We start from the raw sequence: 26648 nt of genomic DNA on the forward strand, positions 1-26648 counted from the left end.
ATTCCTGTTTGGCTGTGAAACATCGTTTTCTTTGCATCTGCTTTATTTTTCTTTTTCCCAAACAGATTTGGCCTGAGCTGTTTTTTTTTTTTTCCCTTTGTGCATTAGACTGTTGGGGGAAGGAACTGAGGTGGAGAGGTCAGAGAGGTAGCCTGAAATGGGCCAGGAAGTTCCTGAGATTTCACATCTGGTCCTGAATCATGGACCCGTTTAAGCCACATGTGGGCAACCCAGGTTGGCAGTCAGGGCTCATTCCCATGGACTAGTGATGCCGGGGCCAGAGGAGCTCAGGCCTGCCCTGCAGGGAGGAAGAGAAAGGAAGAGGAATGACTTGGCGAACACTGATGCAAGAGACAGAAGGAAGTGGGAGGGTTTATTCAGCAGCAGGATCGCATTTTGCTGGGTGGTGTGGTAAGAGAAGAGGGTCCGGGCCAGATCTTATGTTGGAGGAGGGGGAGAAAACTATTTCTAGACTCTCTCCCCACTCAGTCCATCTCATCCACCTCCTGCCAGTACAGTCTCCCCAAAGCACACTCCTTTCTTCCCTCATTCATTTCTTTCTTTCCATTTTTTAAAATCATTATTTTCATTTTTTTTTTTATTTTTAGAGACAGGGTCTTGCTGTGTTGCCCAGACTGGAGTACAGTGGTGTGATCACTGCTCACTGCAGCCTCCAACTCCTGGGTTCAAGCAATCTTCCCGCCTCAGCCCCCCAAATAGCTGGAATGACCATGCCCAGCTAATGTTTAAATTTTTTTTTTGTAGAAATGAGGTATTGCTATGTTGCTCAGGCTAGTCTCGAACTCTTGGCCTCAAGTAATCTTCCTGCCTTGGCCTCCTGAGTAGCTAGGACTATAACCACATTCATTTCTTTTTTTTTTTCTTTTCTTTTTTGAGACGTGGTCTCGCTCTGTCACCCAGGCTGGAGTGCAGTGGCACAATCTTGGCTCACTGCAACCTCCACCTCCTGGGTTCAAGCGATTCTCCTGCCTTAGCCTCCTGAGTAGATGAGACTACAGGCACGCGTCACCACACTTGGCTAATTTTTGTATTTTTAGTAGAGACAAGGTTTCGCCATGTTGGCCAGGCTGGTCTCAAACTCCTGACCTCAGGTGATGCGCCCACCTCGGCCTCCCAAAGTGCTAGGATTACAGGCATGAGCCACTGCACCCGGCCATATTCATTTACTTATTTCCTATGCTCTCTCCATGTATTTATCATGTGTCAGTTACTATGCTAAGCACTGAGCAGCCAAGGTGATGATGAAGAAGACAAAACCTGAAGCTGATCATTTTCTGCCACTGTTAAAATCTCTTCACAGGCTTCCAATTAATTTTAGAATAAAAATTTAACTCCTGGGGCTCCCATTTAGTACCCCTCATATTCTGGCCCGTGACTCTATCCCTAGCCCCTTACCCATCACCTAGACACCAGATTCATCAGATTATTTGCCTATCAATAAATATTTCAGGGGAGCTGGGTGTGGTGGTACATGCCTGTAGTCCCCGCTACTCAGGAGGCTAAGGTGGGAGGATCACTTGAGCCCAGAAATTGGAGGCTACAGCGAACTATGATTCTACCACTGTACTCCAGCCTGGGCTATACAGTGAGATCCCCACCTCTAAAAAATGAGTACATAAATAAATAAATCAGGGAGGAACTTGCCTTTGAGTCTTGCTACCTGTGCCTCTGCCTGCTCTCAAATCCTACAATCCTTTAAAGTCTGGGTTGGAAATGTTACCAAACTCCCTGGAGAAGTTTTTCAGAACCTATTCCTATGCAGCCTGAAATAAGTTATTTTTTAAACAAAATATTTACAGTGCTTAACATACTCTGAATTCCTTGAGGACAGGGGTCCTCCAGCAGCTGGCATAGAGCCTGCAATATTCCCCGACGGAAACTCTTTCATTCCAGATTCTCATCCACACTTCATGTTTCCTATTTTATTTTTCACTTCTTATTGATTTTTTTGTTGTTATTTAGTTTTTATTTCATAGTCACAATCTTACCTCTGCAATTCAACCAGACGTGGAAGGGAATAAGAAAAACATGGGACCCAGGCTGGGCGCGGTGGCTCAAGCCTGTAATCCTAGCACTTTGGGAGGCCGAGACGGGCGGATCACGAGGTCAGGAGATCGAGACCATCCTGGCTAACACGATGAAACCCCGTCTCTACTAAAAAATACAAAAAAAAAAAAAAACTAGCCGGGCGAGGTGGCAGGCGCCTGTAGTCCCAGCTACTCGGGAGGCCGAGGCAGGAGAATGGCGTAAACCCAGGAGGCGGAGCTTGCAGTGAGCCGAGATCCGGCCACTGCACTCCAGCCTGGGCAACAGAGCAAGACTCCATTTCAAAACAAACAAACAAACAAACAAACATGGGACCCAAATGGAACTGTAGCAAGAGCACAAAGACGATAGGATACTGGAAGCAAATGGGGTGGATAGGTGCTCTCCTGAGCTACTGAAGAAATGGTCTGGTGGTTAAGATAAAACACAAGTCAAATTTATTAGAGTTGTTCATAGTCAGCAATGGTGATTTTTTTTTTTTTTTTTTTAGGTGGAGTTTCGCTCTTGTCACCCAGGCTGGAGTGCAATGGTGCAATCTCAGCTCACTGCAACCTCTGCCTCCCAAGTTCCAGTGATTCTCCTGCGTCAGCCTCTGGAGTAGCTGGGACTACAGGCACCTGCCACCACGCCCAGCTAATTTTTGTATTTTTAGTAGAGACGGAATTTCACCATGTTGGCCAGGCTGGTCTCAAACTCCGGACCTCAAGTGATCTGCCTGCCTCGGCCTCCCAAAGTGCTAGGATTACAGGAGTGAGCCACCGCACCCGCCCATAGCAATAGTGATCTTCTTGCTGGTCTTGCCATTCCTGGACCCAAAGTGCTCCATGGCCTCCACAATATTCATACTTGCTTTCACCTCGCCAAAGACCACCATGCTTGCCATCTAACCACTCAGTCTTGGCAGTGCAGATGACAAACTGGGAAGTGTTTGTGTTGGGTCCAGCATCTGCCATGGGCAAGATGCCAGAATCTGTATGCTTCAGGATGAGGTTTTCGTCATCAAATTTCTGCCCATAGATGGACTTGCCACCAGTGCCATTATGGTGTGTGAAGTACCACCCTGACACATAATCCCTGGAATAATTCTGTGTAAGTAGGAACCCTTGCCAGGCGTGGTGGCTCACGCCTGTAATCCAGCACTTTGGGAGGCTGAGGTGGGCGGATCATGAGGTCAGGAGTTCGACACCAGCTGAGTAATATGGTGAAACACCATCTCTACTAAAAACACAAAAATTAGACGGGCGTGGTGGCGCGTGCCTGTAATCCCAGGTACTCAAGAGGCTGAGGCAGGAGAATCGCTTGAACCTGGGAGGCAGAGATTGCAGTGAGCCGAGATTGCTCCACTACACTCCAGCCTGGGCTACAGAGCGAGACTTCGTCTCAAAAAAAAAAAAAAGAGAGAGTAGCAACCCATAATCAAATCCTTTCTCTCCAGTGCTCAGAAAACGAAAGTTTTCTGCTGTCTTTAGAACCTTGTCTGCTAACAGCTCTGATATGTTAACATGGCTTTACGGTTTAGAGAGGTCACTTCTTGGCTTCTTGGTTTCCAGGCCCCTAACCTTGAAGGAGACGCAGCCCGAGGGCTTGACCGTAATGTCAAAGAACACGGTGGGATTGACCATGGCCAGCAGTAGAGTACTCCTGGTGGCAGCAGTGTCTGCAAAGCTCACTTTTTTTTTTTTTTAATATGGATTTTCGCTCTTGTTGCCCAGGCTGGAGTGCAATGGCACCATCTCAGCTCACTGCAACCCCCGCCCCCCAGGTTCAAGAGTTCTTCTGCCTCAGCCTCCCCAGCAGCTGGGATTATAGGCGCTCAGCTAATTTTTGTATTTTTAGTAGAGACGGAATTTCACCATGTTGGCCAGGCTGGTCTCAAACTCCGGACCTCAAGTGATCTGCCTGCCTCGGCCTCCCAAAGTGCTAGGATTACAGGAGTGAGCCACCGCACCCGCCCATAGCAATAGTGATCTTCTTGCTGGTCTTGCCATTCCTGGACCCAAAGTGCTCCATGGCCTCCACAATATTCATACTTGCTTTCACCTCGCCAAAGACCACCATGCTTGCCATCTAACCACTCAGTCTGGCAGTGCAGATGACAAACTGGGAAGTGTTTGTGTTGGGTCCAGCATCTGCCATGGGCAAGATGCCAGAATCTGTATGCTTCAGGATGAGGTTTTCGTCATCAAATTTCTGCCCATAGATGGACTTGCCACCAGTGCCATTATGGTGTGTGAAGTTACCACCCTGACACATAATCCCTGGAATAATTCTGTGTAAGTAGGAACCCTTGCCAGGCGTGGTGGCTCACGCCTGTAATCCCAGCACTTTGGGAGGCTGAGGTGGGCGGATCATGAGGTCAGGAGTTCGACACCAGCCTGAGTAATATGGTGAAACACCATCTCTACTAAAAACACAAAAATTAGACGGGCGTGGTGGCGCGTGCCTGTAATCCCAGGTACTCAAGAGGCTGAGGCAGGAGAATCGCTTGAACCCGGGAGGCAGAGATTGCAGTGAGCCGAGATTGCTCCACTACACTCCAGCCTGGGCTACAGAGCGAGACTTCGTCTCAAAAAAAAAAAAAAAGAGAGAGTAGCAACCCATAATCAAATCCTTTCTCTCCAGTGCTCAGAAAACGAAAGTTTTCTGCTGTCTTTAGAACCTTGTCTGCTAACAGCTCTGATATGTTAACATGGCTTTACGGTTTAGAGAGGTCACTTCTTGGCTTCTTGGTTTCCAGGCCCCTAACCTTGAAGGAGACGCAGCCCGAGGGCTTGACCGTAATGTCAAAGAACACGGTGGGATTGACCATGGCCAGCAGTAGAGTACTCCTGGTGGCAGCAGTGTCTGCAAAGCTCACTTTTTTTTTTTTTAATATGGATTTTCGCTCTTGTTGCCCAGGCTGGAGTGCAATGGCACCATCTCAGCTCACTGCAACCCCCGCCCCCCAGGTTCAAGAGTTCTTCTGCCTCAGCCTCCCCAGCAGCTGGGATTACAGGTGCTCAGCTAATTTTTGTATTTTTAGTAGAGATGGGGTTTCGCCACATTAGCCAGGCTGGTCTCGAACTCCTGACCTCAGATGATCCACCCGCTTCGGCCTCCCAAAGTGTTGGGATTACAGGTGTGAGTCACCAGGACCGGTCAAAGCTCACTTCCTTTTTTTTTTTTTTTTTTTTTTGAGATGGAGTCTTGCTCTGTCACCCATGCTGGCGTGCAGTGGCGCGATCTCAGCTCACTGCAACCTCAAAGCTCACTTCTTATTGACTTCTAGCATACTGTACATGTCTTGCCTATTTTCTTGGGCAGGGATTTTTTTTCTGTTTTGTTCACTACTGTACCTTGTGGCTTAGAATAGGGCTTGGAACACAGTAGCTTCTCATAGATAATTGTTGAATACATAAAGTAAATAAAATGTGCAGTCAAAACTATGGGGCCTGCAGGCATGGTGGCTCATGTCTGTAATCCCAGCACTTTGGGAGGCCGAGGCGTGAGGATCGCTCAAGCCCAGGAGTTCGAGACTAGCATGGGCAACAAAGCTAGACCCTCGTCTCTACAAAAAACAAAACAAAGCAAAAAAACCTATGCTATCTTTAAGCTACGTCGGATAATATGAACAAGAATATATCAGTGTGACCTCAGTAGGTATGTATGCCTAGGAGGGGAGAGAAGGGCTGGACAACCAAGCCCTAGACACAGCCCATTAAGGCGTGGAGTAGGCTCCTGGTAGCTGAACTGAATCTTTAGCACTCCACCCTGGAGAGAAAGAAGGGGTTCTCCAGGGTCAGCCAGCAGACAGCTGCATCCTTTCTGGAAACCAACCAGGGTGGCCAGCCGGTATTTGTCGTTCGTCCTTGTTTTCACCTAGTCAGGCCCAAGAGCCTCAAGGTGGGGTGGGGGGTTAGTGGAAGCTCGTAGGGGGAGGAGGTGACAGTCCCCAGAGTCTGGACCCTTAATTCAGCCATCCCGCGGGCAGGCACCACACTGAGAGTCTGGATCTACAGTGGACGCGCCTCCTGTCCTTCCCCCACTACGACCTGCTACGTGATCTCGGAAACAGGGTCTAGGACTGAGGCCCCTGCCCCCTCCTCTCGTAATTTCCCGGAGAATATGGGGCGGGGCGGTGAATCAGCACTCGCAGGGACTGATGCAGCCCTGATCCCCGCCAGGGGTCCCCAGCGGCCTCGGGATTCGAACCACCCCCAGTCCTCCTGCGCCTGCGCGCTACCTCCGCTGGGAGTTGTAGTCTTGCCCGCCCCTTTGTCCTCGGTCTTCTCAACGCCTCAGCCCACGGCAGGTTACACTACAACTCCCAGGGGCCCATGCGTCGGAGGCCTGGCGGGGCGGGGGGCTGAAGGGAGAGGAATAAGGGGGCGTCTGGAGAAGGTGGGGTGAGGGAACTGGGGAGTGAAGTGAATAAAGGGGAGAGTGGGGGCGCATTGGGAAAGGACGGGGTGCCCGGAAGACGCGCGGTGAGCCGAGTTGGGGAGCGGAGAGTTCTAGCCGCGGCCGGGCCGGGCGGGGCCTGGGCGGGGCTTGCGGACGGGCGGGCGGGGCCTGCCTGCGTCATGCGGCGTGGGCGGGGCCGCAGGGGGTTGTCCGTCCGTGGCACGCACAGCAGCCGCAGCCGCCTCGCTCCCGGTCCCGCGGTCGCAGCTCCAGCCGCCTCCTCCGCGCAGCCGCCGCCTCAGCCGCTTGTTCCGTGGGTCGGTCCTCTCCGGCACTTGGGCTCCAATCGCGCCCTCCAAGCCCTTCAGGCCGCCCCAGTGTCCTCCTCCTTCTCCGGCCAGACCCAGCCCCGCGAAGATGGTGGACCGCGAGCAACTGGTGCAGAAAGCCCGGCTGGCCGAGCAGGCGGAGCGCTACGACGACATGGCCGCGGCCATGAAGAACGTGAGTGTCTCCACCCCTCCCCCGCCGCTCCCTGCCCCTCCGAAGACGCGGTCCTTGGCGTGGAAGGCCCGGGGCTTCGTCGCCCTGTCGCGATGGCGGGGTGACCGCCCCGTCTCGCTCACTGAGGGGGTCTGGGGAGGGTCCCCAGAGCCGACAGGAACACGGGCTGTGACGCGGCCTCTCCTCGGCATCCCCAGGGCCCCGCGGCGCGGCCTCTCTGGCCCGGCGCGGGCGCAGGGCGGGGCGGGGTCCCGCGGGGCTGGACTTGGGAGCGGGGTCTTAGGTCCCAGCGGCTCTAGGGGTACAGGGGATCCGAGCGGGGAGCCGTGCGCATCCTTTGTGCCCCACTTCCCCCCTCCTCCCAGCCTGGGCGTGGGGGCGGGGGACCGCATGGATGCGGTTCCTCTTTCTCTCCCTGGTGTCTGGGCGGCGCCTTTCCCATTCACTCAGCAGGTCTCCCGGTTTTCCACCTCCCCAGCCCCCCCAAAATCTTCCCCACTGTCTGTCCCGACAGATCCCTGAGAATCTTCCCAGAAACATTGTATAGGGTCTCTTGAAAACCTGAGCTCCGTGGCGCAAAATCGAAACCACCTTGCTCACGTTTTTCTTAACAAAAGGCTCTTCTTTCTCCATTCCCCCAAAGCAAGTCCTCCGGCTTTTAGGAAGGGGGAATGTTTGTCTCGCTAGCGTTTTCATTGATCGTTTTCAACATGTCATCTCTATTTTATTCCCTAATGTTTTTGTATTGAAAAGGGTAGGTATTGCCTGTAAAATAAAAGGTGGTGAATGTAGCTGACTGGTTCGATCCGTGTGACATATGCCGTTTCTTTTTTGAATACAGGCACGCGTCTGTGAAATTCCTATAAGTTGGGGGAAAAAATATTCTGTCTGATCTGATAGTGCAAACAAAGCGGTGGTGAGAGGCAGTATCAAGTCATTCCAGAAGATTCTGCATTTGTCATATTGCAGAGAGCCTAGACTGGGTGGAGGCTGGGAGGAGTTATTTTAAAGGGGAAAAAGTCTTTTTAAAAATTTTTGGTCGTTAGATGCATCTGAGGCTTTTTTTTTTTTTTTAAAGCGAGTACATCTTCATGCTGATGAAAAGAGAATACTGATCTCCAGTTGTCGCATTTTGTCTGGGTTGCAGATTCCTCCCTGTATTGCACCATTTTGTCAGTGACACCACATTTATCTAATGGGCTGTCAACCAGTTTGATATTAGTGGAGGGGGAAGTATTGAACATTATGAAATGAAAGGTAGAAAATTAATGGTTTCAGGCCCCCACTATCTTAATATTTAATTTCCTGCCTTATGTAACAAAGGTTTTCAAATGCATCTCCATTGTGAAGTGGATGCTGGAGTGTACCTTGCATGTTACATCTTTTAAATGAAGCATTATTGATATTACAGATCAATTCTTGAATAACTTTACTGGTTCTCAAAAGAGGACAATGCTGATACCTTTACATTTAAACCAGGTATTTTAACAAAGAAAGGTTTTTGCCTTATTAAAGAAGAGAACCGGTTCTGAAATTTGGAATACTGCTGTGGCCACAGTCGCTGTCTTACAAGGTTTTAATGCTCAAATGATGTAAGTTGCACTTTTAATGGGTATCAGTATTGGAAATATCTTCAGTTCGTGTTATTTAATTTAGACTCTTCTAATTTTTCCATATTTCTAGTTCCACAGGAAAGCGAGTGACCTCGCACCTATATCTATAGCAACCAAGTGATGTCACACACAATGACACAGAGGCTGCAATGCACCTAAGGGCTGGTAGGGAGTGTGCAAATGGCATTTATCCAAGGTAATGCAGAAATTAGCCGATAAGCCAAGTGGAATCAAGCACTTAATGTTCCACCAGATAAGAATTAGTCCAAAAAATAAGGATTTCATTTACCCTTAAACATGCAAATCCGTGACCTCTAGCTAGGCCTTGTTCACCCTATTGCTAGCTTTCTCACAAAAGTTTATAAGATGCTTTTTTTATATTTTTAAACATTCATCTCATTTATTTAAAATACTGGGCAATGATGGAATAAAAGTAGAAATTTTAAACGATAATATATTTTATGGAATAAAAGAAATTTTAAACAAGAATATAGTTTATGATAATAGTGCAGAGATGAGATGTTTACTTGTGTTTATTTCAGATAATTAATTTGGCAGGTTTTAATAAAAACCTTAAAAAAATGATGACTTTCTACTGAGTCATTTTCAGTTACTGTTAGGGAATGAGAACCAGTTCCAAAACCTTTTAAATCGAGATTTGGGAAGTTTGTTTTTTACTAGATTTGTGCTTCTGCACCTTCACAGTATAGAGGAAAGAACAGTTTGTAAAATAAAAACCTTTTTTCAACTCTGTTTTCTGTGACTTTAAGGAAATAGGCTCTGTCCCTCATTTTCCTCATCTGTAAAATGGGACAGTACTTGAAAAAGTTGTGCGGATTCAATAAGAAATGTAGTAGGTGTTCCCAAATGGCAACTACCTAAGAAATTTTCTTCCTGTTTATAAAAGTCATCATGGAGAATTTGGAAACTGCAGAGAAAGAACCCAGTCTTACCACTCAAGTGAGCTCTCTTTTAAGGCCGAAATCATCCTGTTGATGGATTAAAATTTATTTGAGTTTAATGAAATTATCCTGGTGCTAACACTATTGGAATCTGTGCAGAATGATAGTTCTATGTGGGCAACCAGGACAGAAATACTGTATTATCCAGTATTTTGAAAAGAAGGAAAGAGGAATGTTAGGTCTTTTAAGACACATGTTTAGTCTTGTATTGAAGGAGGGTGAATACCTAATGTATCCTATGTATTAGACAATACTGTCTTGTCCTTTGACTTTTAATAGTCTCTTGAGAAGTTAATATTTTAAGTAGGCTACTGGTACTTGCCTCGGGGGGAGAAAAGGTTCAGGGCTACTAATTTTGTTGAAGTTACTGGGTTAAGCAGTTTAATTCAATGAGGGGTGGTGGGGGCAAAGGTGGCAAAAGGCTATAGTAATTTTTCTAAATCTTCCTAGTGGGATCAGTAGACTTTCAAATTCTTACTATCTTAAATATTCCATTCCCTAGCCACCCCCCTGCCCAGCTTTTCCAGATCAATAGCCATTATCACTAATGGAGTAATGGTACCTCTGTAGACTCTTCAGAGGTGGAGTTCTGCCAACCATTATTCTGAGTCATGTGGCTGAATTGTTCTCTTCTTGAGGGTGGAAAGAATACAGATCATACAGCTTGCTATTCATGTGTTAGCCTTCACAGTAACTGAAGCAGATATTAAGTGCTTTTTCTGATTATTTTGGAAATCTCCTATGTGTCTTTTGAATTCTACTGAGATTCAACATGGCGCTAAATGTTCATCCTCATTGCAGTCCTGGATTAACTGCAGACCTTGGGTAGGAGTTCATCTCTTGTATTCAGGGAAGCCTTATAAATAAGCCTTATAAATAAATAAGCCACTGTCTAAATTATTGAAAAGAGTGGAGAGAACATTGTGTTTTTATTGAGGTGGAAGTTGCATAACATAACTTTAACACAGTCACATCACATTTCAGATGTGCAGTTGAGTGGCATTGGGTACATTCAGTGTTTTGCAGCCATCACCTATGTTCAAGAAAGGAGAAAGTGGTTACTTTTAAAAAGTGATGCCGGTCTGGCCTACAGCTGGCTGGAATTCAGCACGCCATTACCGATTCAGGAATGTGTCGATAATGGAGTGCCCACAACAGCTCACAGCCGGCGATAATTGTCTTTCCCTTTGTCTTCGTTTACAAGCCTCTGAACTGAAAAAAGGGAATTAGCTTTAGTTAAGTTTGTACTGTATTCCCACTTAAAAAGTTATGGAACTTGAACACCGTATAATGTTCACCCAAATAAATAAGAACAATTTACTTGAAATCTGAGCAAATCATTACCTCTTTGGGGATTATGGAAATTTTGCTGGTGTTCTTGTGACTCATTTTCAGCCCCAAGGCTGGCTTTATTATCAGTGATTTGCCGCCTGTGTGGTGGTGGTTTCCTAATGAGCAGGATGCAGGACTGAGACTGGGGAGCTCTTGCAGCTTGAGGCTGTCAACTGATGGGACACTAGCCTAAGACATTCAGTACACCGTGACTGTCAGCAGCTGGATGGGAAAAGGACCGTTACTTTTCCCTTCTTTGCCCACTGCCAAGATCACCGGTCCTAACCTTTTTTTTTTTTTTTCTCTTTTTGAGAGAGTCTTGCTGTCACCCATGCTGGAGTGCAGTGGGCAGTGGTGTGATATCTGGGCTCACTGCAACCTCCACCTCCCAAGTTCAAGTGATTCTCCTGCCTCAGCCTCCCAAATAGCTGGGATTACAGGCGCACATCAGTCACCACGGCCAGTTAATTTTTGTATTTTTAGTAGTGACAGGGTTTCATCATGTTGTCCAGGGTGGGCTTGAACTCCTGACCTCAGGTGATCTACCCACCTCGGCCTCCCAAAGTGCTGGGATTACAGGTGTGAGTCACCGTGCTCAGCCTCAAGGACCACTTTCTGTGTTCAATAGTCAAAGGGAAATATCACTTTTAAATGATATAAAACATTATCTTCTCTTTGCCTTCTTTTTAGAGCTATTTAGGGTTTTACCAGATATTCCAGTCTATAATTACGTGTGCGTTTGATTGCTTGGTTTTGTTTGTTTTTTTGAGACAAGGTCTCAATCTGTCACCCAGGCTGGAGCATGGCTCACTGCAGCCTCCACCTCACAGGCTAAGGTGATCCTCCAGCCCCAGCCACGCAAGTAGTTGGGACTACAGGTGCGTGCCACCACACCGGACTAATTTTTTGTATTTTTTTTTGTAGAGACGGGGTGTTGCCATGTTGTCCAGGCTGGTCTTGAGCTCCTGGACTCAAGCAGTCTGCCCATCTTGGCCTCCCAAAGTGCTGGGATTACAAGTGTGAGCCACCACACCCAGCCCAGTCTATAATTATAAAGCAGCTAAATGTTGCCTTTCTACAAAGACTACCAAATACCAGCTGCCCTCTGGCCTCTCCTCTCAGAATCATTTTTCTGTATCTTCCCCAAATTCCATTTTAGGTGTCAGCTATCATTTTGCTTAACTACCAAACCATGTTATTTTACTTAAAATTGTCATTTGTAGAAACCTTGAAAATTTTGATATTTTGCTAAATGAATTTATGAATTTGAGTGGTAGAAATTTAGTTACACGAAAACTGATTTAAAAAATTCCCTGGGTCGGGCACGGTGGCTCACGCCTATAATCCCAGAACTTTTGGGAGGCCGAGGCGGGCTGATCGTGAGGTCAGGAGTTCGAAACCAGCCTGACCAACATGGTGAAACTTGTCTCTACTAAAAATACAAAAAATTGGCTGGGCATGGTGGCGCTCACCTGTAGTCCCAGCCACTTGGGAGGCTGAGGCTGGAGAATTACTTGAACCTGGGAGGCGGAGGTTGCAGGGAGTTGAGATTGCACCATTGCACTCCAGCCTGGGTGACAGAGCAAGACTCCATCTCGAAAAAAAAAAAATTCCCAAAAGAAAGCTTTAATTTTAAGGTAAATAGTTATAAATAATTGGTTTGCTACCATGATTTTGTAGAAAAAATAAAAATTGTAAATCTTAAAAGACCATGTGCGTGAGTCTTTTCTTTCTGTTTAAAGAACTGGTGAAGTCTTAGTTAAATTGCTGCCAGCATTTCACTTGTTAAGCATGTGTCCTACAGAAATAGATTTTTCTTTACCTGAGTTGAATACTACTACTATGTGCTGCATGGCATTAAGTTTTGGTTGTGGGCCAGATGCAGTGGCTCACACCTGTAATACCAGCACTTTGGGAGGTCAAGGTGGGTTGATCTCTTGAGGTCAAGACCAGCCTGGTCAACATGGTGAAACCCTATCTCTTCTAAAAATACAAAAATTAGCTGGGCATGGTGGTGTGTGCCTGTAATCCCAGCTACTCGGGAGGCTGAGATAGGAGAATCACTTGAACCCAGGAGGCAGAGGTTGCAGTGAGCCGAGATCACACCACTGCACTCCAGCCTGGGTGACAGTGCAAGACTCCATCTCCAAAAAAAAAAAAAAAAAAGTTTTGGTTGTGAATAGGAAAGAGTGTTCTTACATATATAGCAATTTAACTAAGACTTTAAGATTTTTTTTAACGTAACATTAAAACAATAAAATTATTCCAAATAAACTCTTGGGCTTCTTAACCTTTGGAAAGGTACCTGTCTTTGGAGAGATAAAGCCCATCTTGGTGAGTGGGACCCAGGTACCCAGCTTTCCTCTGAGCAGGGGTGTCCGAGCTGGGAGTATGACAGTGACAACAGTAGCCAGCTGAACATGTAATGACAGTAGCTGAAGAGGAGTCACTGATCCACCCCCAACCTGCCGCAAGCTGAGTATGAAGAGCAGCTGCCGTGGGCAGGGAAGTGAGGAATGGCTAAGCGAGTGAGGGGGAAGGCTTTAAAAAGCCAGGTTTCTTTTGAAGCCATAGAGATGACTTACATTTCTTGAGCTGTCTGAAAGAAATTTCTCATGACTCTTAAGCTACCATGTTTTAAAAACCCAGATCTGGGAAACAAAATGCCTCTGGGGCTGGTTCTTGAAGAATGTAGAAATCAGCTTGAATTTTTGACTTTCTCTGTACAGACTCCTTTTGTAGCAATCTGACATGAAGCAGTGAGCATGTCTTTGCAGTGGAGGTGCAGCATAGTTAGTAGCCATGCAGGTAACCCCAGACTCATTGGCACTATGTTTTAATGTGAAGACCTGGCTGGCCTGGGTAGGCTATAGAGCAGTGGTCCCCAACCTTGTTGGCACCAGGTACTCGTTTCATGGAAGACAGTTTTTCCATGGACTGGTTGGGGGCGAGGGGTAGGGGGATGGTTTGGGGATGAATCAAGCACATTGCATTTGTTGTGCACTTTATTATTGCTACTTTGTGGTATGTAATGAAATAATTACAGAACTCACCGTAATGTAGAATCAGTGGGAGCCCTGAGCTTATGCTACAATTAGATGGTCCCATCTAGGGGTGATGGGAGACAGTGACAGATCATCAGGCATCAGATTCTCATAAGGAGTGCGGCCTACGTCCCTCACGTGTGCGGTTCACAGTAGGGTTGGCACTCCTTTGAGAATCTAATGCCACCGCTGATCTGACAGGAGGCAGAGCTCAGGTAATTCGAGCGGTGGGGAGTGACAGACTTCCTGCTCTGCAGCCAGGTTCCTGACAGGCCACAGACCCTTTGGGGACCCCTGCTATAGAGAATAGATGTTATTATTTTCAAACCTTTACATTGGGTCTTATATCTGTGTAACAGAGGTTAAGACTGGACATTATTTTTCCTACTAGGTTGAAAAAAATGACCCTACCCAGAAAGGCAAGAAGAATGAACAGGAGAGGAGAATATGAGTGACAGAAAAGGGCCTTCCAAGGCGAGGAAAGCTAGTGGGGACAAGGGAGTAGGGAAGGAATATTCTAGAGTATCTTGGATTTTGGAATGCCATGCCTGTTTAAGGGAGTCTGTAGTCTTTGGAAGGCTGTCAACAATGGGATTGCCTACTGAAGACAGAAATGTTGGTGGCCTTTAGGATGCTAGAAATTTTGGGGGAAAATGACAAGAATCACCATAATGATTCACATGCAGGGATATTTCCATCGTGTCTTTTTCTGCAGTTTATATTCTTTTGCACCTTGCCTTTTTCACTTGACATCATTTCAATGATACTCTGTCGTTATTTTCAGTAGCTGAATAATCCTGTGGATATATCATAATTTGATTTTGTTTTACTTAGTATTTAGGCTGTTTCCAAATTTACATTTGTAAATAATATTGATGAGGGTATAGATGGTCCCTGATTTCAGATGGTTTAACTTGATGATCTGATCTTTTCTTTTTTCTTTTCTTTTTTTTTTCTGTTTTTGAGACAGTCTCGCTCTTTTGCTCAGGCTGGAGTGCAGTGGCGCAATCTCAGCTTACTACCACCCTGCCTCCTGAGTTCCAGCGATTCTCGTGCCTCAGCTTCCCAAGTAGCTCAGATTACAGGCACGTACCACCATGCCCGGCTAATTTTTGTATTTTTAGTATAAATGCGGTTTCTCCATGTTGGCCAGGCTGTCTCCAACTCCTGGCCTCAGGTGATCTGCCCGGCTTGGCTTCCCAGAGTGCTGCGGTTACAGGCATGAGCCACGGTGCCTGTCCTTAACCTGACGATTTTTCGACTTTACGATGGTGCAGAAGCAGTAGGCATTCAGTAAGCTCTTCCACTTAGGAGGGTCACGTCCCTGTAAACGAGTTGTATGTCAAGGAGCATCTGGTATCTTTCAGGCACAATTCGTACATTAAGACAGACCCAAGAGGGGAATTGCTGGAAAACCAGCTAAGAATAATGTTTAAGGTCCTCACTAGTCAGGGTATTCTTTCTTGAAAGTTTTGAAAAATTTGTTTGAATAGGTATTATGTGCACGTTTCAGAATTCAAAAGGCACCCGTCGCCCTTTGTCCTCTAGGAAGGAAAATGAGGTTGAAGCAGGGGTAGGCTCAAGTGCTGGCTTATTTGAGGCAGGGCGCATCTCTCTTATGCTTCTTTGGAGTGATTGCTTTTTTTTCCCTTTGACTAATGGAAACTTTCAGACATACAAAATAAAGACAAATAGTATAGTAACCCCCGTACACCCAGCTTTACCATTTTTCAGCATATTGGTCTTTTATCTGTATTACATTTTCTTACTCTTTCTGGCCTTCTCAGGGATTATTTTACCAGTATGGAAGATGGCTTTTTGGAGACAGGCTCTCTCTGTTGCCCAGGCTAGAGTGCAATGGTGCAATCTCAGCTCACTGCAGCCTCCCCCTCCTGGGTTCAAGCAATTCTTCTACCTCAGCCTCCCGAGTAGCTGGGATTACAGGTGCTCACCCCCACGCCTGGCTAATTTTTGCCTTTTTAATAGAGACTGGGTTTCACCATGTTAGCCAGGCTGATCTCAAACTCCTGACCTCAAGTGATCTGCCTGCAGGTGTGCTTTTGTTTTTCATCGTTTACTGGCCCTGTAGAAAAAGGCTTCAGGTTTTTGGAAGTTGATCTATTTATTGAAGAAGGAAAAACAATATGGCAAAACTTCAAACAAAGCTATCGTTAACAGATTAAATTTTTAAAACTTAGGTAGAATATATTTCTACTGACATTATTTGGTACTGCGGCATGTAGATTCTCAAAAACACTTGCTGAGTGAATTACAACTACCTCTTATTTTCATTTTATGGTACCTGTTGCATTTTGATCTTGGTTTTCTCTGTTTATCATCTGACTGTGTGTGTGTGTATGTGTATGTGTGTATTAATAAATGATGACCAAAACACTTTAGCAAGTGTTTATATCTGCTGTAAAAATATAGTACCATTATTTGCTGAGCTGTTGTAGTTCTGAAATGTTGATGAGTTAAGCTAAGCATCTGGACCACAATGGAAAACTTAGGGTACTTTTTGGCATGAATTTTTTTACATCTATTCTCTAAATTTCTGCATTGACTAAAATCTTTTGGGAAGACAAAAGATTTTTTAAATTACACACTGTTAGATAAAATATTGTAATATAGTTTGATATTTACTGTCACTTTGGGAAGCATTTTTATATACTTTTCCCAATTAATTTAACAACAGTTTTATAAAGTGATAGTCTTCTCATTTTAAAGGTGGAAATGTTTAACTTGCCTTAATTTTTTTCAAAGTCTAAGACTCTTGGTTTGTAATCCCAGCACTTTGGGAGGCTGGGTGGCTCACGCCTGTAATCCCAGCACTCTGGGAGGTGGAGGTGGGCTGGTCACCTGAGGTCAGGAGTTTGAGACCAGCCTGGCCAACATGGTGAAGCCCTGTCTCTACTATAAATAAAAATTAGCGGGCATGGTGGCATGCGCCTATAGTCCCAGCTGCTCGGAGGCTGAGGCATGAGAATCACTAGAACCAGGGAGACAGAGGCTGCAGTGAGCTGAGATTGTGCCACGGCACTCTAGCCTGGGCAACAGATTCTGTCTCCAAAAAAACAAAGTCTAAAGCTCTTATTTTAAGTTTTTTTTGTTTTTCTAGAAAAGGGGTCATGGGTAAAGTGGATACCAGCTGTTGTTTCAATTGATCTCTTTTAATTAATTTTAGCTTATGTTCCATTGCTTGCAGATGCATGGAAAATCCTTTTAAACTACTGCATATTTAATAATTTTTCCATTGGTGAACCTTGAGGTGGTGGCGTGTCGTCTAGGTTTAAATACAGAAGAACACATTTCCTCTAGGACAGTTGCAAGATGTATACTCAATACAAGTGTAACCCTGTTTCTTTCAGAAAACATCATTTGATCCCACGATTGCAGTGTGTTTTTTTTTTTTTTTTTTTTTTGAGACGGAGTCTCGCTCTGTCGCCCAGGCTGGAGTGCAGTGGCCGGATCTCAGCTCACTACAAGCTCCGCCTCCCGGGTTCACGCCATTCTCCTGCTCAGCCTCCGGAGTAGCTGGGACTACAGGCGCCCGCCACCTCGCCGGCTAGTTTTTTTGTATTTTTAGTAGAGACGGGGTTTCACCGTGTTAGCCAGGATGGTCTCGATCTCCTGACCTCGTGATCCGCCCGTCTCGGCCTCCCAAAGTGCTGGGATTACAGGCTTGAGCCACCGCGCCCGGCCTGCAGTGTGTTTTTTAAATGTCATTTAACAAAGGAGAGCTTAAGATTTTTAACATGAGGTAAGTGCTGTAGTTTTTCTGTTGGAGTCTTCGAGATATTGCCAGGAGGCATGAGGGTACCACTCAGAACTTAATGGAAGCGGATACCTCACTCAAAAGAAATAGATCTCAGAGGAAGAGAAAACCTTTTGTGTAGCAAATAAAAACCAGTATAATACGGTTTTATGTGGAATTTGCAAACTGGAGTTTGGAACATGTTTTGAGGATTTGGGTGAAGATCAAAGGAAGAAAAGAGATGCTAGTTTTTTATATTGTGTATAAGATTTTTGTAGACATTTGAGTGTTTTTTTGTTTCTTTGTTTTTTGAGACAGATTTTCCCTCTTATTGCCAAGACTGGAGTGCAATGGCGCGATCTCAACTCACTGCAACCTCTGCCTCCCGGGTTCAAGCGATTCTCCTGCTTCAACCTCCCAAGTAGCACACGCCACCATGCCCAGCTAATTTTTTTGTATTTTTAGTAGAGACAGGGTTTCTCCATGTTGGTCAAGCTGGTGTTGAACTCCTGACCTCAGGTGATCCACCTGCCTTGGCCTCCCAAAGTGCTAGGATTACAGGCATGAGCCACCGTGCCCGGCAGACATTTGAGTATTTGAATGTAAGCATTTGAATGTTTTGAAGACATTTTAGGCAGTTGGAAGAAATAAATGCACTGATCTCAAATCCTAGGAAAGATACGGTTGTGATGGGATTCCTGTTGAACATCTCTGGGGATCTTGATTCTGCAAAATCAATTGAAGTAAGCCCGGAATGCTGTGCAACTGGAGACAGACACTGAGTTCACACTGGTCGTCAAGGAGGGTTTCCTAGAGGAAGTGATGCCTGCGCAGTGTCTTTGTGGGGCTTGAAGGAGGGGGAGAGGTTGGAGGAAGGAATAGCCAGGCAGAGGGCATGGGATGCTTAGTTTCAGTATGGAAAAGGAGAATCGGTGGCGTGATTTGTTTAGTTGCTGTTGGTGGCATTCAGGGAATGCCGTGGTGGTGTGCTTTTGAGGGAGTAGCAGGAAATGAGTTGAAACAGGCTAGCAGGAACCAGTTCATGAAGGGCCTTCTGGAGTTTGTTTCTTCTTAAGCCATGGTGAGTCTCTTCAGGCTGAAGAGGACCATAATCTACTTTTTGGTGTGGAGAGATCCCAGGCAACAGTGTGGAAACTGAGTAGGACAGTGAGGCAGAGGGAGGGAAGGCTGAGGAGTAGATTGTCGGGTCTAGTCTTCAGGGACCTGGACAAGAATGGCGAGGGCAGATTGGAGAGGGAGAAATGGGTGGCCGGAGATAGAAGAAGAAAGAGGAGGCCGGGCGCGGTGGCTCAAGCCTGTAATCCCAGCACTTTGGGAGGCCGAGACGGGCGGATCACGAGGTCAGGAGATCGAGACCATCCTGGCTAACACGGTGAAACCCCGTCTCTACTAAAAATACAAAAAACTAGCCGGGCGAGGTGGCGGGCGCCTGTAGTCCCAGCTACTCCGGAGGCTGAGGCAGGAGAATGGCGTAAACCCGGGAGGCGGAGCTTGCAGTGAGCTGAGATCCGGCCACTGCACACCAGCCTGGGTGACAGAGCGAGACTCCGTCTCAAAAAAAAAAAAAAAAAAAGGGAAAGAGGAGAAAATGGTGGAAAAGATGAATTCAGATGTTATGCTGAATTTGAGGAAACACTTAAGTGGAGGCAAATTAACTTGGCTACAGGTCAGTTTGGCGCTTATAACAGCGCCTGGCACAGTGTAAGCAAAGAAACATTTAGGATCCACTAATAACCAAGCTGGCCTAACCCCTGCAGAATATAATATCCTCTCGAGAGGGAGCCTTCTTTGTATCCATGTGTGTTGGAACCATGCAGAACAAAGGTCACCCAGAGAAAAATGTGACATGCAGTGGTTGGCACTTAAATAGTGACTGAAACGAGGAAGGAAAGACCAGGAAAGAAGGCTGACAAGGGGCGGAGAGCCTCAGGAAAGAGTGGTCATCAGGGTTAGATGCCTCTGTGAATTCAGACTTAAGATGAAGGCCAAGAGCACTGCATGCGTGGGGTCACGGGATCAGAAGACAGTGACCACTGTGTAGGGCTGTGGGTTGAGGAGGAAGTGAAACATGGAAGAAATGGTAACAATTGCAGACTTAATTCCAGAACCTTGATTTTGAAAGAACCAGGAAGAGGTGGGATTGAAATGCATCATTTATTGTTTATTTTATTTATTTATTATTTATTTTTTTGAGGTGGAGTCTCACTTGGTAGCCCAGGCTGGAGTGCAGTGGTGCGATCTCGGCTTCCTGAAACCTCCACCTCCCGGGTCCTGGGTTCAGGCAATTCTGCTGCCTCAGCCTCCCAAGTAGCTGGGATTACAGGCTCGCACCACCATACCCAGCTAATTTTTGTATTTTTGGTAGAAGCGGGTTTCACCATGTTGGCCAGGCTGGTCTTGAAGACCTCGTGATCTGGCTGCCTCAGCCTCCTAAAGTGCTGGGATTACAGGCATGAGCCACTGCTCCCTGTCTCATGTATTTATTTTAAACCTTAACTTTTGCTGTATGTTAATGGGAAAGAGTAGGAGAGGGAGAATAGAAGAATGTGATAGAATGTAATAGAATAATGGGATTCCATGGAGGGGGAAGAAACATCTTTTGTTGGCACTTAACAGAGGAGGTAGTGATAGGTGCAGCTACCTTTGGAAGAAAGGCCTTAGGATGGACCTAACTAATGGTCACATTCCTCTAGGAAGAAGAGGTGGCAGTAACCTAGGATTGCCAGGTTTATAGTGACTTCAACCTCTAGTTCTCTCTCTGTGTCCTCCTCCCTCACGTAAATCTTGGTTGTGAGAGTGGGAGGGGCAGGGGGTTGGATTGATGTGGGTATTTTAGGGATGGTGTAGCAGAAGGACAAGACATGATATGCCTGCAGAAAGAATGGAGTTGCTGGGTCTCCATGAACCTTGCAGGGAGTGAATAAAGCCTGAAGGGAAGGTGCTGAGAGAGAAAGGACAGAATTCAAGAGTAAGTCTTTTTTTTTTTTTTTTGAGACAGAGTCTCGCTCTGTCGCCCAGGCTGGAGTGCAGTGGCCAGATCTCGGCTCACTGCAAGCTCCGCCTCCCGGGTTCACGCCATTCTCCTGCCTCAGCCTCCCGTGTAGCTGGGGCTACAGGCGCCCGCCACCGCACCCAGCTAATTTTTTGTATTTTTAGTAGAGACAGGGTTTCACCGTGTTAGCCAGGATGCTCTTGATCTCCTGACCGTGTGATCCTTCCGTCTTGGCCTCCCAAAGTGCTGGGATTACAGGCGTGAGCCACCACGCCCAGCCAAGAGTAAGTCTTATAGGTAAGAGTGGGGACTGGGAAGTTACAAGAGTTTGACTTTAAAAGTGAATGATTCTGCTTAAGATCAAGAGTGTGGTTTGGGGTAAGTTGTCCCAATTGACTAGTTCAACAAACGTTTATAATTCATTTTTGAGAATAGCCTTGGGATAATGGAAGTGGAACCAGAGGTCTGGACACAGATAAATAACCCTATTTAAAGTGAGCATGACATTGATTCCAGGAGAAATTGTAGAAGCAAAGATCAGACCTGAAAGAGATTATCACGTAGGAGTCAATATGGGTGTGTTTAAGAACCTTTTTAACTAATTTTGATCGAACTAATTTTGGAATAGGGTTTTTGACTGCCAGCCATGGGAGTGCTGGAACATAGTATATCTGGATTTTTTCATGGCATTTGATGAGGTGTCTTCCTGATATGGAGTTAGGTGAGCTGCAGAGGCTTGTCATGTGCCCTGATTGTTAATAAGTGTTTTAACAAGCCTAATTCTGAGGCGGGCTGATCACCTGAGCTCAGGAGTTCAAGACCAGCCTGGCCAAGGTTTAGTAGAAACCCTGTCTCTACTAAAAATACAAAAAGTAGCTAGGCGTGGTGGCATGCACCTGTGGTCCCAGATACTCGGGAGGCTGAAGTGGGAGGACCTCTTGGACCCAGGAGGTGGAGGCTGCAGTGAGCTGAGATTGCACCATTGCATTCCAGCCTAGGCAACAGAGCGAGACTCTGACTCAAAAAAAAAAAGCCGAATTGTTTGCTTAAAGTCCTGTACCTTGCTCCCCAGATTCATTTGTTCCATTCCACTTGGTGCAGGTGTTGCTTAACAGTAATAGTTGTAGAGAACAACAGATCTCAGGCTCTGACTGCCATCTCAATAGGAATTGAGTATGATTTGCTTTTCATAAGTCAGTTTAGTTTGGAGCTTTGAAATACCGTATTAGTTTTTGCTTGTCTTAAAGTACCCCAAACAAGTATTTGTTGATTCTCACAAATCTGTGGGTTTGCTGAGTAGCTGGTCTAGGCCAGCTGCACTGAGACTGGGTGAACTGCAGTGGCCTCACCCACAGTCTCTCACCTCCAGGTTAACCCAGGCTTCTTCACGTGGTGGTGGAAGATCCCAGCAGCGAGTCCCAACGCACAGGCACTTGCTTATCTCATACAGCCTTGCTTATCTCATACAGCCTTGCTTATCTCATACTTGCTCAGGCTCCATTAGTCAAAACCAAGTCACATGACCAAGTTCAGATTGTGGAGGTAGAGAGATATCCAATCTGTTGATGGGAGTAGCTGGATTCATATTGGAAAGGAAGTGGGTGGAAGGAATGACAGAGTCAGGAGGTGTTACTAGGACCCTTTTTGAAAACAATCTCTGCTGGGTGCGTCATGTGTAGATTGATGTCATTCAGCACACATTCAGAGGTGACTGTTGAGTTAAGGTCCCACCATGATTCATGGGTGATGCTGATTCACATGGCCGAGCCTAGATTCTAGGGGTGGAGTATGAGCGTTATATTAATGTGAAGAAGCAGAGAGAGGTGTGATGGGAAGAGTCTGAGTCTGGTGGCTGGGGTATTGAGAACTCACAGGAGGGTTCTTCTGCTTCCACAGTATACGCATTTGGAGCAGATGATCCTTTGCTGATATGGAGGCCATCCTGTGCATTGTAGGGTGTTCAGCAGCATCCCTGGCCTCTACCCAGTAGATACCTTAATAAAGCTGATTGTTAAAAATGGCTGCAATATGCCATAGTTTACAACAACTTTTACACGTAAAAAAAAATTAATTTTTTTTTTTTCTCTTGAGACAGTCTTGCTCTGTCACCCAGGCTGGGGTGCAATGGTGCAGTCTCAGCTCACTGCAACCTCTGCCTCCTGGATTCAAGCGATTCTCCTATCTCAGCCTCTCAAGTAGCTGGGATTACAGGCGCCCACCACCATGCCCGGCTAATTTTTATATTTTTAGTGGAGACGGGGCTTCATCATGTTGGCTAGGCTAGTCTCGAATTCCTGACCTCAGGTGATCCTCCCGCCTCGGCCTCCCAAAGTGTTGTGATTACAGGCGTGTGCCACTGCGCCCGGCTGGTTAATTTTTTTAATAGTTTAATTTTTTGTTGGGAAAGTCCTCTCCCCCCCCGCCGACTTCCAAATCAGATCTATGATAAAACTAGTAATTAATTAGAAATAGTCGCTAATTTGTTTGATGAGTTCAGAAAGTAGCCCAGTGGAGGTTTGAAGCCTGATATACTAAATAGCAGACTGAGGGTTATTGATAAGCGGGAGCGCATTTAGGGGAAGATCGGGGCAGGGAGGCAGGTGTGGCCTGGCTGTGGAAACAGGTTAGAGAAGACTCTAGGATACGAGAACCAACCTCACCAGTTTCAAAAATAGATTCTGGCCCTCAAGAGAGAACAATCTTAAGGCCAGCGAATGGCAGTTGTAGGGAAATAAGCAGCCTTGATATGAAGAATTCAAGTACTTATTAACCTCTGAAGGTGGAATTCAACCAAGTTCTCACAGAAGTGTGCAACAGAGGGTCAGAGACCATCCTTCACCCAGCGGGGTTTGTAAGAGGGAAAGGAGTGCAGAGTGGATTATCTGTATTTCAGAGTACGTTGTCTTAGTGTTTCTTCTTTGATTTTTTCCTCCATATTGGTGGGATCGAATGCTTCATAATGACAGATACCCATGGCAGGACATGTAAATTTCCTGCCCTTTTTCTTCTTTCCTTTATGGTAGCTGTACATAAACTTAAAACAAGCCCTTTCGTTCCCCTTTTTGGAGAGGATATTAAGAAATATAACCTGCATTATACTACTAGGAGGACACAAGAGGAAGATTAAATGTAAGAGCCAGAGGTCTGTGCTCCGTTCCAGTGAGTTTTCTCTGTGTAAGTCCACATATTATGAAACGTCAGGTATTTCGAATTTTGTATTTCAAACAAAAGAGCTGATGTTTGATTGCTGGTGTGTGTGACAGTGCTGTATAAATTGTCGTATAGTGTAACAATTTTTCAGTAGCTTTGTTGAGATACAGTTTACATACCATGCAATCCACCCATTTAAAGTGTGCAATTTAATGGTTTTCAGTATGTTCAGACTTGGATAACCATCACCACATTTTAGAACGTGCCATCAACCCAAAAAGAAACCCCATATTGGCAGTCATTCCCCATCACCTCCCCTCCCAACCCAGCCCTAAGTAACCACTAATCTGCTTTCTGTTTCTATGGATTTGCCTATTCTGGACGTATTATGTAACTGGAATCATACAGTATGCAGTCTTTTGTGACTGGCTGCTTCCATTGAGCAAAATGTTTTCAAGATCATCAGTGAAGCATGTTATCAGTGCATCATTTGTGTGTCTAAATAATATTTCATTATATAGATCACACTACACTTTGTTCAGCCATTCCTCATTTGATGGACATTTGCATTGTTTCCACCTTTTGGCTGTTAGGACTAATGTTGCTGTGAACATTACAAGATTTTTTTTTTTTTTTTTTTTTTGAGACGAGTCTTGCTCTGTCACCCAGGCTGGAGTGCAGTGGTGCCACCTTGGCTCACTATAGCCTCTGCCTTCTGGGTTCAAGTGATTCTCGTGTCTCGGCCTCCTGAGTAGCTGGGATTACAGATGCGAGCCACCACGCCTGGCTGATTTTTGTATTTTTAGTAGAGATGGGTTTTACCATGTTGCCCAGGCTGGTCTCAAACTCCTGACCTCAAGTGATCTGCCAACTTCAGCCTCCTAAAGCGCTGGGATTACAGGCATGAGCCAACGCTCCCAGCCCCTGTACAAGATTTTGTATGGGCCAGGTGCAATAGCTCCCCCTGCACTTTGGGAGTCTGGGGCACAGGAGGATCACTTAAGCCCAGAGTTTGAGACCAGCTGCAGCAGCATGGTGAGACCCCGATCTCTACAGAAACTTAAAAAAATTAGCCAGCCGTGGTGGCACATGGCTGTAGTCCCAGCTACTCGGGAAGCTAGACTGAGACAGAAGGACTGCTTGAGCCTGAGGCTGCAGTGAGCCGTGATCATACTACTGCACTCCAGCCTGGTTGACAGAGTGAGACCCTGTCTCAAAAACAAAGAATTTTTTATGGACGTATGTTTTTATTTCTCTTGTGTTTATCTGTGAGTGGAATTGCTGAGTCATAATGCTGCTAAGGAAGCATTTTGAGAAACTGCCACAATTCTTCACCTAGAGAAATAAATATGCATGGTTCCCATCTGAATCGGCAAGGGAGAGATTATTATAAAAGCCCTCCCTCCTTAGTTAAGAACTATTCGTATAGTGGAAAGCATGCAGGATTTGGAGTCAGTGTATTTGAGTTCTGTTCTTCAGCTCTGAGCCTTAATTTTCTTTAAATTAGGAATAATGATACTTAATCATAAATGATTGTCTCGAGGGCGAGGAGTTAATAGTTTTGTTGAAAAATCCATTTCTGATCACAGAAGTTTATTAGAAAAATATAGACTAGATGGATACTTTCTTAACATGATAGAGAAAAACACAATTAAACCAAGAGCTGACATTTAAGAATGAAATCACTGGAAATAGTTCCATTGAATTCAAAACAAAACAAAAAAATGCTCTTAAGCATTATTGATATTGGCCTTGTCCAGGTAGTATATGATTCAAGTATAGGAAATTCTAACTATGGGAAAGGACAGGTGATATTTGGAAGCCATAGGTTATGTTTGTAGAGAATAAACTGGAAAAATAATAGAATTGATTGTTAGTAAAACAGGGCTGATTCATACAGTTGCCCCTTGCACAATGTGTGAGTTAGGGGCACAGTCAAATCCCATGTGTAACTTTTTTGTTTTTTTTGTTTGTGTGTGTTTTGTTTTGTTTTCTGAGATGGAGCCTCACTGTGTCACCCAGGCTGGATGGAGTGTGATGGCGTGATCTCGGCTCACTGCAACCTCCACCTCCCAGGTTCAAGCAATTATCCTGTCTCAGCCTCCCGAGTAGCTGGCATTACAGATGTATGCCACCACGCCTGGCTAATTTTTTGTATTTTAGTAGTGACAGGGTTTCACCATGTTGCCCAGTCTGGTCTCAAACTCCTGAGCTCAGGCAATTCACCCGCCTTGGACTCCCAAAGTGCTGGGATTACAGGTGTGAGTCACCGCGCTTGGCAGAAAATATTATTAAGAAAAGTGTAAGAGAAACTATATTACTCTTCCTTAAGCGGAAGTCGGTCGTTGTAAAGGTCTTCATCCGCATGGTCTTCATGTTCAATAGGCTGAGCAGGAGGACAAAGAGGATTGGGCTTGCTGTCTCAGGAGTGACAGAGGTAGAGGAAAATTCACATGTAAGTGGATTTGTGCAGTTCAAACCTGTGTCGTCCAAGGGTCAACAGTAGAGTATATATTCTGTATACTATTTTTAACCATATAAAGATATCCTTTGTTCTTCATTGTATCTTTATCATTTTTATACATTATTATTATTACTTCTATATATATTTTTTGAGATGGAATCTTGCTCTGTTGCCCAGGCTAGAGTGCAGTGGCACAATCTTGGCTCACTGCAACCTCCGCCTCCTGGGTTCAAGTGACTCCTGTCTCAGCCTCCTGAGTAGCTAGGATTACAGGCACGCGCCACCACGCCCAGCTAATTTTTGTATTTTTAGTAGAGACGAGGTTTCACCATCTTGGCCAGTCTAGTCTCAAACTCCTGACC

The 26648-nt window shown here is 45.7% G+C and overlaps 1 protein-coding gene and 2 pseudogenes across 1 annotated transcript in view; 1 reads left to right on the forward strand and 2 right to left on the reverse strand.

Annotated features, from left to right (window-relative positions):
• Positions 1 to 249: 249 nt before the first annotated feature.
• LOC117072218 lies at positions 250 to 3689 on the reverse strand (annotated as a pseudogene).
• A 304-nt stretch (positions 3690 to 3993) lies between these two features.
• On the reverse strand, positions 3994 to 4876 carry LOC117072219 (annotated as a pseudogene).
• A 1751-nt stretch (positions 4877 to 6627) lies between these two features.
• YWHAG (tyrosine 3-monooxygenase/tryptophan 5-monooxygenase activation protein gamma) overlaps positions 6628 to 26648 on the forward strand; it is a 32768-nt gene continuing 12747 nt past the window's right edge. Inside the window, exon 1 of the mRNA XM_033192625.1 lies at positions 6628 to 6954. Coding sequence (XP_033048516.1) covers positions 6868 to 6954 — 87 coding nt within the window. The 5' untranslated portion in view covers positions 6628 to 6867. The remainder of the gene's footprint in view (positions 6955 to 26648) is intronic.

Source organism: Trachypithecus francoisi, unplaced genomic scaffold, assembly GCF_009764315.1.
Source record: "Trachypithecus francoisi isolate TF-2019V2 unplaced genomic scaffold, Tfra_2.0 Lachesis_group4, whole genome shotgun sequence".
Classification (NCBI taxonomy): domain Eukaryota; kingdom Metazoa; phylum Chordata; class Mammalia; order Primates; family Cercopithecidae; genus Trachypithecus; species Trachypithecus francoisi.